This window comes from Elephantulus edwardii, unplaced genomic scaffold, assembly GCF_000299155.1.
Source record: "Elephantulus edwardii isolate Elephantulus edwardi_28Jun2011 unplaced genomic scaffold, EleEdw1.0 scaffold00132, whole genome shotgun sequence".
In the NCBI taxonomy this organism is placed as follows: domain Eukaryota; kingdom Metazoa; phylum Chordata; class Mammalia; order Macroscelidea; family Macroscelididae; genus Elephantulus; species Elephantulus edwardii.
In genome coordinates, this window is record NW_006399882.1 from 7,850,410 (window position 1) to 7,863,106 (window position 12,697).

Here is a 12,697-nt window from a genome sequence, read left to right on the forward strand (position 1 = left end):
ACATGTGCACAGCCCAGGACAGTCACCCATGGTACCATATGGTCTCCACGAAAGAGGACATCTGCACAGCCCAGAACAGTCACCCACAGAGAGCACAGTCCCCACAGAACTGGACACCTGCGTAGCCCAGGACAGTCACCTTCTGACCTTGTGGGTAAAAGTTTGCCAACCCTGGTCTGGAATACACAGGGCTTTTTCTTTTTTTTTAAAGGTAATTTAACTTACACCTCTATACACACAGCTAACATCAGGCGTAACAGCAGTCAGGGTGTTTCTCATACTGACATTATCCGTTCACATTAATCCAAGCCCAGAATCCCAGCACTTACAGCTCTTTAAGATTCTTCATCTTCACAAAGGCATCGAACTGGATCGATCTGATTGCATTCTCTCCAAGGTTTCTGAGGGGAAAAAGCACCCCTTTCACTTAGGAAAAGTGCCGATACATCCATGATCTGCCATCCCCTAAAGGCCACGTGTGCAAGCCAGGACACCAGACAGGGTTCAGGACAGCTGGTTTCCATGATGACCCACAGGTCTGGGGCTGATCCCAGGTTCCAACTCTGCTTTAAGTGTTTGTCTTCAGATAAGGTGACAAAAACAAGGAGTCGCTCTGGAACAAGCCCCCTTTCAGGTCAGCACCAATGCAAGGCTGAAGCCTGCCCAGCAAATTAACATGTTGCCACAAATGATGGTAATGCATCGACAAAAATGTGTTTCTAAGCACGAAAGTGTGTGGCAACGTGTTAAAAGGCCACGTTTTTTCCAAAGAATTAAGACCAAAGTTGATTTACAGAAAAAACAAACTTGAAGTGGGCACTAAGAGACAGCAGCCCCAGATGGCAGTAACTCAGGGGCCTTGGGTCTTCCTCTGGGTCTCTGATGGCCACGCCAAAATGCACCTGTCAGCCTAGTCTAGGGTGCCCTTGGCAGGACTGAGCTGTGTCTGAACTAAGAAAGGCCTGGCTCACAGAGGGTGGAGAAGAGGCCGGGGCCTGTGGAGGACTGGGGTCGGGTACAGTCCCATTAATGGGGAGCACACTCACTGCAACACGGTCTGTAACCATCCCTGCCACAGGCAAGAGAAGAGTCAGAGATGTTTGCCTGCAAACGAGGAGCTGGCATGTGCAAAGAAACAAAGCACAAGGAGCCGTCTGCCTGGTGTCTGGCAGGCCAATGGCTGGGGAGGGCAGGTAGGATACTCACAGGTGCTCCAGGCTGTCCAGCCCCGAGAAGGCCCTCTTAGCCACGGACTTGATCTTGTTGCCAGACAGTGTCCTGCCGTTTCCAAACATCCATGGCCAGGAAAGCAGGTGGGGTGGAGATGACGGTGAGAGAGAGAGAGAGAACACAATTAGGGCCACACTATCTGGTAAGTGTGTCTGCCGAGATGTGGAAACTGGACCCGTGCTGAGGCATGCAGGCCTCCCCTTTCCAAATTACTTTTATCTTTGTAAGAATTTAGCTGTGATGACAGCTGGGATTCCCTGCACCAACTTGCCAAGAAAGGCCCTCTGCGAAGCTGTGGACACCACCTTATCCAGCCGGGCCTGTCTCCAAGAACCACCTGTTGCAGGGAGGGGCAAGGTGGGACATGGATACAATCTCGGGGCAGCAAAAGTGCTGGAGCTAAACCAGCCACGAAAAGCCATGCTGGAGGTGATGGCCCTAGCAGAGGACAGGGGGCAGGGAGTGCACGGGCTTCTGTGCAGATGTTGCAGCTGCCCTTGAAGACCTGGCCGGTGGTCAGGGTGCACAAAGTATGGGGTCTGTGACCTTGCCCACCACATGGGTCTCCTCAATGTCCAATGTGATGCCAGGATGCTCAAGACCTCAGATTTCATAAGACGTCAGTGATCTGGAAGGCCTTCAAATCCCAGATCATCCTCAAAGAACAACCTCTAAAGTCATCAAATGCCTGTGCACTGGATAACTGCACCCAATGCAATCCTGACCAGAGCAGCAAGGGTGTTTTCAAAAGCCAACGCTGCAAGACGCACAGAAGGATGAGAGCATGCATCCCCTGGGCTGAGTAATGGAAGGGCTGAGCGGATGTAAGGGAGACACTGGGAATAAAAAGCAGCAAAATTCTGGCTCCTGGCTCTGTCCCACACCAGTGACGGGGCCTGAGGTCCGCCCACCAGCACGGCCTGCCTCCTGCCACTCCCACCTGAAAGCAGAATCCACAGATGGACGCATGAGCTTCCAACCTCTAATGACTCCCTAGAAGGGCCTGTCAGAAACACAGCTTTTAGAAATTCTCAGAATCAACAGGTCCAGGACAGATGTTCAGGAGAACACCTGGGGAGAAAAACCAGGCAGCCCTCTGACAGGAGGGGAATCCAGGTGGGACAATCTGGGCTCAAGACCAGCAATACCTCTAGTCCTGGATTGAGATCCTGGCCCACAAAGGACAGCAAGGACTGGCCCACCCCCTTACGCAAAGATAGGAGAAAGCAAGCAAAACTGGATGAAAATTAAAGGCGGGCAGGGAGGCTGGAATAGCCCCAGGTTCTACAACGAGGAACATGTTCCTGGGGGACGTCCCTGAGGAGCAAAGCTGCCCCCTCACTAATATGAAGTTCCTGTGAAACCTGTTATAAGGCAAAATGGCACACAGTGAAGAAATGATTACGTGAGCATCCCTAGATCTGCCACAGGGCACACGGTTCAAATCCATGAGCTGCTCCATCGGATAAGGACAGGAGGTCTCCTTCTGTGTGATTTACTGCCTCTGAAAACCCCCTTGATCACTGGTTCCAACTGAACAGCACACAACAGACCCAAAATAAAACATTTCTCAGTCACAACAAACACCAAATAATACCCAAAAGAACATGCATGGTGTCCAGTGGCACATTCAGAGCCATGGCTCCTGATACTGTGTGTCCCCACATGGAGGATCCACTCCCACTGCCTCTTCACAGCTCACTGCAAAGCACATGCTAAAAACACTAGTTTTCCAGTTTACCTTTTTTTCTGTCAGTGTACAAACCCTCCTTGGATTTCTTTCAGGTAGTACAATCAGGCACAAATAGAAGACTTTTAAAAAAAGTAAAATGACTGAAAGCAAACCTTTGAAAACAGGAAGATACCTACACCAGGACCAGCCTGCACCAGGCTCACCCCAGAACAGACTTGCCCGCACAAGGATGCTCGCTCGCTCCTGGTGTCCAGGACCCTGAAGCCCATTAAGCTCACCTCTGGGGCCACCATGGGAGCCTCCCGACTCCCCATTTCATCAGAAACAGACCCCGTCCTGCCTCAGGCCCTGAGTCTCAGCAGCCCCAACTTCAGACAGAGCAGCTCTGCTATTTGCCTGCAGAGGCAAAGGGGCAAAAGAGACCAAAGACCCATCGCTGTTTCTTCCTGTCAGAGGCTGGTCTGCATGAATGTGAACATGATCTTACAACAAGAAATTTCCACACCTCTTTCAGTCTGAAGGTTTTGTTCGAGCAAATCACACAGAATGCTCAACAAGCGCTCCTTAGGTCACCAAGTACTCAGCTCCTGGGTGACCCCTCCGCGGGGTCCTGGCACCCACCCCACGCTGTACCATGAAATCCCCCAAAAGCCACATCCAGGACAAGGCTGTGCCATTTCATTCATCAGCGTGTGTCACATGGTCCTTTTACAATGAGGTCACTATGGGCACTGCCATGGCCATCTCACCTGTAACACAGTGACCAATCAGGCCAGCCCTCCCTGCAGCCTGTTCTCCACCTGAGCAGTGATGTCAGAGGCTCAGGACCAGGGTGGGATGTGAAGAAAGACTGGCCATGGAGCCAGGTGGTCCTGACCCTGCGACGAACTAGCCATGTGGTCATCACTCCAAGTCCTACCTGCATGAGAACACAATAGCCTCAAGGCCTCACCAGCCCATCTTGGGTACTTTAAGAAATTCAAGTAATACATGGCTATTGCCCTTATCCTTGGTGATCGCTACCTCCACTTAAGTATAGGAGTGATGACAGAAACACTCAAAGCCGTCAAGAGTCACTGGCATTCAGATATTTCAGAGTTTCCAGGAATGTAGTCAGAAGGCAATGCTCCTTTGGGTAAAAACCAAGAAAGCTTGGTCCTTTCACTGGTCAGTGACTTAACAGGAGAGAAAAGTCAAACCCGTCCCCACCCCACTCTCCTGGCCCCACAGACACCAAGGCCCAGGACACAGGGGGCCACTGGCCCAGGGAAGGGGGGACGCTCCCTCGTTTTCATAGAGACTTTTCTTCCCTACTCCTGCAGAGCCCACAACAAAAGCAGCATCAGCCTGGGGACCCCAGGAGTGGCAACCTCTGGGAGCCAGGGCCCTTCGCATGCAGATACTCACAGCTTGCTGAGGCTGTCGAGCCCCGTGAACGCACCACTGGTGTCCTCGATGGTGCCTGAGATCTCGTTATGGTCCAGGTCCCTGCGGAGAGGACAGAAAAGATCTCACCTTCCAGCCCGCATTTCCTTCAATGTGGGGGAGGGCAGACACAGAAGCTCCCACCCTGAAGGGGCAGACATCACAGAGGATTCCAGCTGCCCAGCCCTCTGGGACAGCTGAGGTGACCACCTCCCAACAGACGGTCCAGCTCTACCCACCTGGTGTGGGCCCCAGCACTACAGATACTAGCCTCACACGGATGGTCGCCCCCCCTCCATCAGGGAGCCACAGCCAAACCTCAAGGAAGGGAGACACAGGCAGCAGCACTTAGGGACCCCGCATGCACCCCATCCCCAGCATGCAAGCCAATTCCAGGGGAACTGTGCTGTACACACACAGCACCCAGGACCCAATGTGTACCCCACCGCGATCACACATCTGGTCCCGGCAGCCAAGCCCGGGGGAGAGGAGGCACAGATGCACCTAGGCCCTCGCATATATCACATCTCCAGTTTGCACCTGGTCCAGGCAGCCAAGCCCAGGAGAGAGGAGGTGCACACAGTACCCGGGACCCGAGGTGTACCCCACCCGCAGTGTGCACTTGGCCCCAGCAGCCAACCCCAGGAGAGAGGAAACGCACACAGCACCTGGAACCCCAGGTGTACCCCACCACCAGTGAACATCTGGCCCTGGCAGGCGAGCCCGGGAGAGGGGGAGATGCAATTAGCACTTCGAGAACCCAACACTGGCGTGCACATGGCCCTGTCAGCCAAGCCCAGGAAGATGAGGTGCAGAAGCACTTGGGATCACCCACATGTCCCACTCCCAGAATGCATCTGGCCCTGGTATGAGGCAGTAGCCAGAAGAGTTCCCTGCGGTCCTGTCTGTTCACATGCAAACCAGCATCCTTTTACCAGCCTAGACCGAGAATTAGTGGCAGGCACAAGAGGGGAGGGGACTAGACAAAGGCTTGGGGGGTCCACCCTGTGCTAGCACACGGGCCTGGACCCACTGGGCTCAGGAGGACATCCGGGTGCTGAGTCAGGCTCGTGGCTCACTTGCCGGGATCGTGGGGCCAAGGCCAGGCCCCAAGCCCAGACTCTTCCAGCCACACAAATCACAAGGCAGTGACTCAGCTTCCTCCCACTGCCCATAGGGTCACAGTTCCCCGGAGCCACACCTGGTGGCCAGGCCCAAGCCTCCACGTGGTCAGCATTCCCGACTTGACACAAGGTTCCTGACTCCCCCAAGCCCCTGCAGCTGGGGGTCCAGGAGGAGGGATCCCACTGTGGGAGTGAGATCCAGCTGAAAAGGACATGTCTGGCTGTGACCTCTCCTTCACAGCAGGAAGCTGAGGGAGCGGAGAAGCCACTGCTGGAAGGGACTTCTTTCAACGGCTCCCTCTGTATTCACGCTGCTGCCGGGGGCCTGGGGCTGCAGCTCTGTGAGCCTGTTCCTCGCTACTGGCTGCCAAGGTTTTCTAGGTGGCTAGCTCGGACCGTCCTCAGCGTTGCTAGGACTTGCTGGCCTCATGGGCGGCCCTCGGGGTGGACAGCCTGGCGTCCGGTGCATTCCTGCTCCCCTGCCAAGAGCCTGGTGCCCACTGCGGTCACTGCTGCTGTGCCTTCAAAAGCATGTGCCCACTGTTTGGGGCATTATGCCAACAGTTGCCTGAGAAGTTCTTGAAAACCAACAATTGACAAGCTTTGTAATGAATGTCCCAGAAAAGCATCTCACAGCAACTTCCTGCCACCCTACTTAATCGAGGACTTAGAAACAGCATTACAGCCCTGCTGTGTTAAGAGATTCCCAGGGAGGCCCCAGGAAAGGCTCACAGCTCCCAAACCACCCCCGTTGGCAACAAGGTGTCCAGGAACACAATGTGTATGCAGATATGCAGAAACCGGCCCTCAAGGCCAGGCCTCAGCCGCTCCTTGGCTCAGACAGAAAACATGCAGGACTTAAAGCTGGAAGTCACCGCCAAAAGAGTCAACACTAGAGAAACTCCTCAGCTACTCCAGACCTGCAGTGGGCAGCTCTTCCCAAATTCAGGACCCCAGCGTCCTGCCGCACTGTAGGAATTACACCTGATAAGGACAGTTCTGCCAAGCGCCGTCAGCCCTCTGAGGCACCAGCCCGGGGGGAGTGAGAGATACTGCCCTGTTCAACCAGGTCCTTTTCAGCTGGAAGCCGTAGTGCCTGAGTGGTAAGGAGCTGCGCTGCAAACCTAAAGGCATATGGCTCAAATCCGGCCTGCTGCTCTACAGGAGAAAGACAGACAATCTCCTTCTGCTCGATTTACAGCCTGCTAAAACTACCACATGGTCAGCCATGAGTCAGTTCCAACTTGATGGCTCACAGCAACAACATACAGCAATCTGGGGCCGGGCACACCTGGCAGATGAGCACTGTAGCCAGTTCTGAGACAGAGCCAACAATAATGGAATTCAACAGTCTGTTCTTCCTCCGTACTGGGGACCCCCCTCCGTGTCATCCCAGCAGAGAAAGACGTACAAGACACGCAGGTTCCTGAGCCCCCTGAAGGCGCCTTCCGCAATGTGGCTGATGGCGTTGTGGCTGAGCCGCAGGATGGTCAGGCTGCCCAGGTCAGCCAGGCTCTCCTCGTCCAGCCGGGTGAGGTTGTTGAAAGACAGAATCCTGGAGAAGAGGGCAGACAGGTGTCACCATCAGGCCTCAGAGTTGCCCTCCCTCCCCTCTCCTGAGCATCAGGCCACAGAGTCCAGGTCTCAGATACACAAAGAAACACACACAAACACACACAGCCCTCAACCATAAAAGCTGTCATGCTGCTACACGCACCTATCGACTGATTTCAGGGTGTAGGTACAGGGGACAAAAGGGGATCTGTTCAACTACAGGGACTACACAAAGTCACAGAATGCAAGACTCTCCAAGCTTCAACCCCTTCATGCTGGTGTCCATAATGGTCCTGATCTAGGCGGAGAAAGACCTCTCTCCCCTGTAGCCACATGCAGGCCATGGCCAGGCCCTCAACACCCTCAGTCCAGCGGGTTCTGAGGAAGCACCATCTCTGGTCACACTTCCCACATCAGCCAGCAGAGGGCACCACGACCCACTGCCTAGACCAGCTCCCAGCTGGCGTCAGGACCTCACACCTCAGCTGGGCAAGGCCAGGGGCCAGGGAGGACACTGCCCAGATCCATGGCAGGCATGACCCACCTACCACATTGGGGTGGCAAATGCGCCCCTATACCATCAACATCACAATCAAGCCCTGCTTAATCACAGCATGACTCTGGTAAACGGACACAGACCTGGGCAGGAGATACGGCATACCAATCATCTGTCTTTGAAAAATGAGAGAAATGGGCTGGGGAAGGAAGAAGGAAAATAAACTCACAGATTATGAATGAGGTTTTTTAGAGACTGCAGGGAGCTACATAGTTTCCCTTCTGGAGAAATAAGACATAATGACTGTCAATCACCAAAGATCTGGCTGGAGATCAAAACTGCATCCTTACCTACAATGAAAAGACTTTAGAAAAGACGCGGGCCCAGCACAGTGGGGAGCAAGGCCAAGCTTGGGCTGGAGGCTCCCAAAAGATCTAACCGCTAAGTGTACAAGGCCTTTCCTGCCATTTACAGAGGGGCACAGCAGACAGCATGCCACTGTCCACCACCCAGAGGGACACAGAACTCAGAGCATTGCAGGGGAGGGGTGGCCTTTACCATGGCCTCCACACCAGGGCCCACAGCCTTACAAGATCCCAGGGTGGCCGGCATTTCACCTCCATAATCAGGACAAGTTTGGGGGACTTAAAGGCCTCTCCAACTGCTACTACTTCCAGCCCTTTCCCTGAGAAAACCTTACATCCAAGGAGTTCCCAAGTAGGAGAACACTGTCACAGCGCATAGGTCAAGTCTGTCAGAAAAGCCATCCAGTATCACCAAGTGACAATACCTGAGATTGCCACACGACTGAGGGAGTTCTGGTGGCCCCATGGTAAAGGACCTGTGCTGCAGACCCAAAGGAGTGCGGTTTGAAACCACCAGCTGCCCCAAAGGAGAAAGATGGGGAATCTCCTCCCCTGCAGTTTAATACCTTCAAAAACCTGCTGGAGGGGTCAGCTATGTGCCAGTTCTGACTCAATGGCACTTAACAACAATAACCACCACTCAACTATACTTCCTCAAAGTGCTAGGAAGCTAAATCCAAAAGCTTAATAACACCACATGGGCCTGTGCGTGTGCAACAACAATACAAGGCAAGAGGACGCAGGCTTGGCGCCTGCACCTGAGGTATGTGTGAGGATACAACCAGCCAGAACCAGCATCAAGGTAACAAGGCACAGAACGTGGCTATTAAGTTCTCACCTCAATGAGTAAATATGACCTAGAGAAAGGAAGAAGGAAACACAGGAAATCCACCTAATCTTCACACCCTTCTGATAGGAGCTCGCAGCTAGGACTGCTGAAATGCAAGGCGAGGAAGGAATGAGCCAGGGTCCCGTCAGTTATCAGAAGAAGGCAGGTGAGAGCTGTGCCCCACTACCAGCATCACACCATCTCTGATCCACTCTGGTCCATCCTTCCTTTCTGTGCCTGAGCCAAAGAACTTTCACTGAAGAAAAGAGGTGCTCTTTGGTGTCACCATTATCACAGGCACACCCCAAACAGCCACAATAAAAACAACTCCTGCAGCTGCAGTCTACAACATAGCCTTCCGCATCTCAGGAAGGTTCTCGGAACCCCCGAGAGGCCAGAAGGCAAAGACTCACAGGGAATCAGACCACACTGGACTCCCTGGTTGGCCTGCAGCCTTGTCCTCCCCACAGGTCAAGACAGGAGTCCTGGGCAGGAGCTGCCTCTGAGCTCCCTCCCTCTCCAGTCTTCCCTGGCACACGTGTTGGCAAGTGTGAAGGGTCCCGGAGAACCTGGTATCTCTACCACGGCACAGACCACCAGGTATGAACTCACAGTTCATGCAGCTTCTGGCAGAAGCTCCAGCCGTCACGGGTGATGCGGGAGATGGAGTTGTTGCTGAGATGGAGCTGGTGCAGGGCTGTGAGGCCGTAGAGCGAGCCACTATTCACTTCTGTCAGGCTGTTGTACTCCAGGTGCCTGCAAAGGTGGCCTGGTCAGGACTGAGGCCACAGGGGGAGCTTGCCCCCGTGTGTGCACGCCCGTGGACGTGTGCGTGCATGTCTAATAACAAGGACAGTGGCTACTACTGAACCTATGGTAAGAGTTTCCAGTCCTGTTACAATGAGACTAAAGGACACTGCACAAAGGAGAAGGGGTGTCGTGAAGAACTTAAATCACTGGCTATGGTGTAAGAAACTTCCAGGTGCTGAGTCAAGACAGTGGCATAAATTTACTTAGAGACTTGCAAGTAACGAGCAGTATGATGGGCAACTTCCTCCCGTGTGATTTGCTGCCTCTAAAAACACTGGAGGGTTGGCTACAGGTCAGTTCGGCTCCACAGACGTCAAACAACCACCAACAGCATAAATTAATAGAACTTAGAAAAGAAATGGCGCAAAGTGACTGCCTCCTTGAGGGAGCAGAACTGGGACAGGGCGGTACCAGGGAGGGGGTGGGCAATGGCTTTTCTTTACAGCCTGATTTCATTTAACTTTTTGTTTTTACAAAAGGGCAAATTTCCATGGATCAAAATAAGATCATCAGCCGTCTCATGTGCACTTCACGTTATTGATGTTCCTCTGGCAAGGACTCGAGTTCCCTCGCTGTGCACATCTGGCTGAAGAGAAGGGAATGCTCCCTTGATACGATCTGAACATCCGCACGGAGCGCCTTGATTAGCTCACAAGACGTAAATAAATCTCTCAGGGTGAACTATACATTGTCGGCCCACCTGCACATCAAGAGACAGTCAGGCCCAAGAGATGGAAAAGAAGAACTTCCTGTGGTGTGTGGGAGGAGGAGAGGACATGGGAAGGAAGCAGCAGTGTGATCCCATGTCCACTACGGAAGTGGGGGTGGGGAGCAAAATGGGGTGCGAGAAAGCCCAACAAATGGCCCCGTGTCCATCCCCACCAACGGACTCACCTGGCCTAACCCACTGGTAACTCCCACAACAGAGCACTTGGCCTGCCAGATGGGGCCCAGCCCCACAGACAGAGCGGCTGGGTCCCCTGAAGTCTCACGCCACCCCACAGCACGGACATCTGGTCTGGGATCCTCACATCTGCCCAGTGCTCAGGGGAGTGGGCACATGCAGGACACACAGACCCTACAGTAGGGGTCCTCAGCTGCCCCGTGAAGCCAGCTCCTGCCAGCTCTGCCCACACTTACAGCACATGCATCCTGGACAGCCCCCAGAAGGCCCCATCGGTCAGCTTGCTGATGTTGTTACGCTGCAGCTTCAGGACCTCCAGGCTGTCGAGTCCCTGGAACGTCAGGCCTTCGATGAGCCGGATCCGATTACGATTGAGGTCCCTGGAGAGGTGGAGCCAACAAGTTTGGGGCTCAATCGATGTTCCTGCCTACAATCATGCTCACACAGTCCTGGCTGGGCTTCCCAAACCAGCATGGGCCATGCCATCAGGGAGGGTCCCATGGCCTGAGTGTGCCACACTCCCCCTTCAGCTGCTGACACCAAACAGCACCACTGCTACAGAGTCAGAGGAGGCTGGAGCTGACACAGAAGGCACCCGTCCCCCGACTAAGTCTGCACTCGCATCCCTGTCTGACCTTGTCTGCGGCAGTGCGATGGGGGGCGGGGGTAGGACAGGACAGGATAGGATAGGATAGGACGTCTGCATCCTTAAGTGGGGGGGCTCAACAACCAAAGTCTAAATACAGGGAAGGCCTGGCCATCGGGCCCCAAATGACAATCACTGTCTTCCCTTGTACTTAAAAGGTTCTCCACGTATGGAGGAGCTCTGGTGGCGACGGTTAAGATGACTGTCACAACCTGCAGCCTTGGGAGCCCTGTGAGCAGGTCTACACTGTTCCACAGGATCGCTGTGAGTCAGAACCCACACGAAGCATCTCTCTCTCTCTCTCTCTCTCTCAAGCATATCTGACTTCTGGCCACTGCATGATAAAACCTCAGTCAGTCAGGAGTCTGGGTGAGCTGGATCCATTAGTGGGGAGGAGGAAGAGGGAGGAGAGGGCCCAAGGTTGACCAGAAAGCCCTCGGTTTTCCCCACATTTTTCTGCAGTGTCTCAGGAGCTTGCCCCACACCAACAACTGACATTAATGAGACATACCCGCTCCAAGGAGAACAGGGCATGAGCACTCAGCTAAAACACAGACACAGGAAACAGAGTTTAAAGAACCTATAGAGTTCTTCCTGAACCTGAACCCTGTGGCTTTCTAGGATGACACTCAACTGAGGTCACCAAAAATGTAACAAAAGTTCTGAAATGAGCTCAAACTACCTTGTTGGACTTTGAAGATGAAGACTACAGCCCACCTCCTGCTCACAACATCTGGCTACAACTACTTCCTCTTGAAATACCTGAGAAATGTCATCATAGGGTCCAAGGTAGAGATAGTACAGGACCCTTTAAAGGTCCCCAAGCCTCTCAGGTCAACAAGGCCTTGAACTGACAGCCCCAGCACTCTCCATCTCAGCAAGCCAGCAGGCCTCCCCACCAGGAAGCTACCACAGATGACCAGCACTCACACACTGACCAACACTCACACACTCAGCTGGTGTTCTCCCAATCTGTGGCAGCCCACAGCCAACAGACCCTATTTCCAATATGCTTTTATTAGGTGTTGCCATTAATGACCGTTTATGCAGAGCTTTAAGGGGGTTGGGATGGAGAAAGGGTGGCATTTGGCTGAAATCCTTGAGGAAATTTGGGCTCCATAAAGCCGGGCCCACCCTAATTGAAGTGCAGGTTTCTGTACTCACAGTTGTGTCAAGCGGGGTAACTTGAACGCTTTCACAGGAAGCTGGGTGAGCCTGTTTTTGCTCAGCCTGAGCGTGAGCAGCGACCGTGACAGCCCATCAAACGCTCCCGACTCCAGGGTGCTGATCCTGTTGCTTGCCAGGTTGCTGAAGGATTCAGAGGAGAAAATGCAGCGGTCAGTGGACGCCTTTCTCCTTCCGTCCAGACACCAGATCCAGCTGAGCTGGCAGAATGAGGCACACTGGAAGGACAGGCTTCCAGGGAGACTCGGCCCATCACCAGATGCAGGCACCTCTTGATTTCAGATGGGCCGTGGGGAAATGCAGGTGTCAGGAGTGTCGGTGCTGGCTCTGAGGTGGGACTTGATACATACTGAGGCAGCTGTACCCCCACCCCAACACCGTCACACACCAGCACAGCCACCAGCCTCAACACAGTCACACACCAGCACGGCCACCA

General features: G+C 53.7%; 1 protein-coding gene across 1 annotated transcript in view; it reads right to left on the reverse strand.

The window, feature by feature from the left end:
* Nucleotides 1-12,697, reverse strand: part of LRIG1 (leucine-rich repeats and immunoglobulin-like domains 1) — a 145,366-nt gene that overhangs the window by 17,913 nt on the left and 114,756 nt on the right. The window contains exons 5-11 of the mRNA XM_006893871.1: nucleotides 12,241-12,384; nucleotides 10,667-10,810; nucleotides 9,329-9,472; nucleotides 6,884-7,027; nucleotides 4,331-4,411; nucleotides 1,207-1,278; nucleotides 330-401 (exon numbers count right to left, since the gene is read on the reverse strand). Of these exons, the coding sequence (XP_006893933.1) occupies nucleotides 330-401; nucleotides 1,207-1,278; nucleotides 4,331-4,411; nucleotides 6,884-7,027; nucleotides 9,329-9,472; nucleotides 10,667-10,810; nucleotides 12,241-12,384 (801 nt within the window). The remainder of the gene's footprint in view (nucleotides 1-329; nucleotides 402-1,206; nucleotides 1,279-4,330; nucleotides 4,412-6,883; nucleotides 7,028-9,328; nucleotides 9,473-10,666; nucleotides 10,811-12,240; nucleotides 12,385-12,697) is intronic.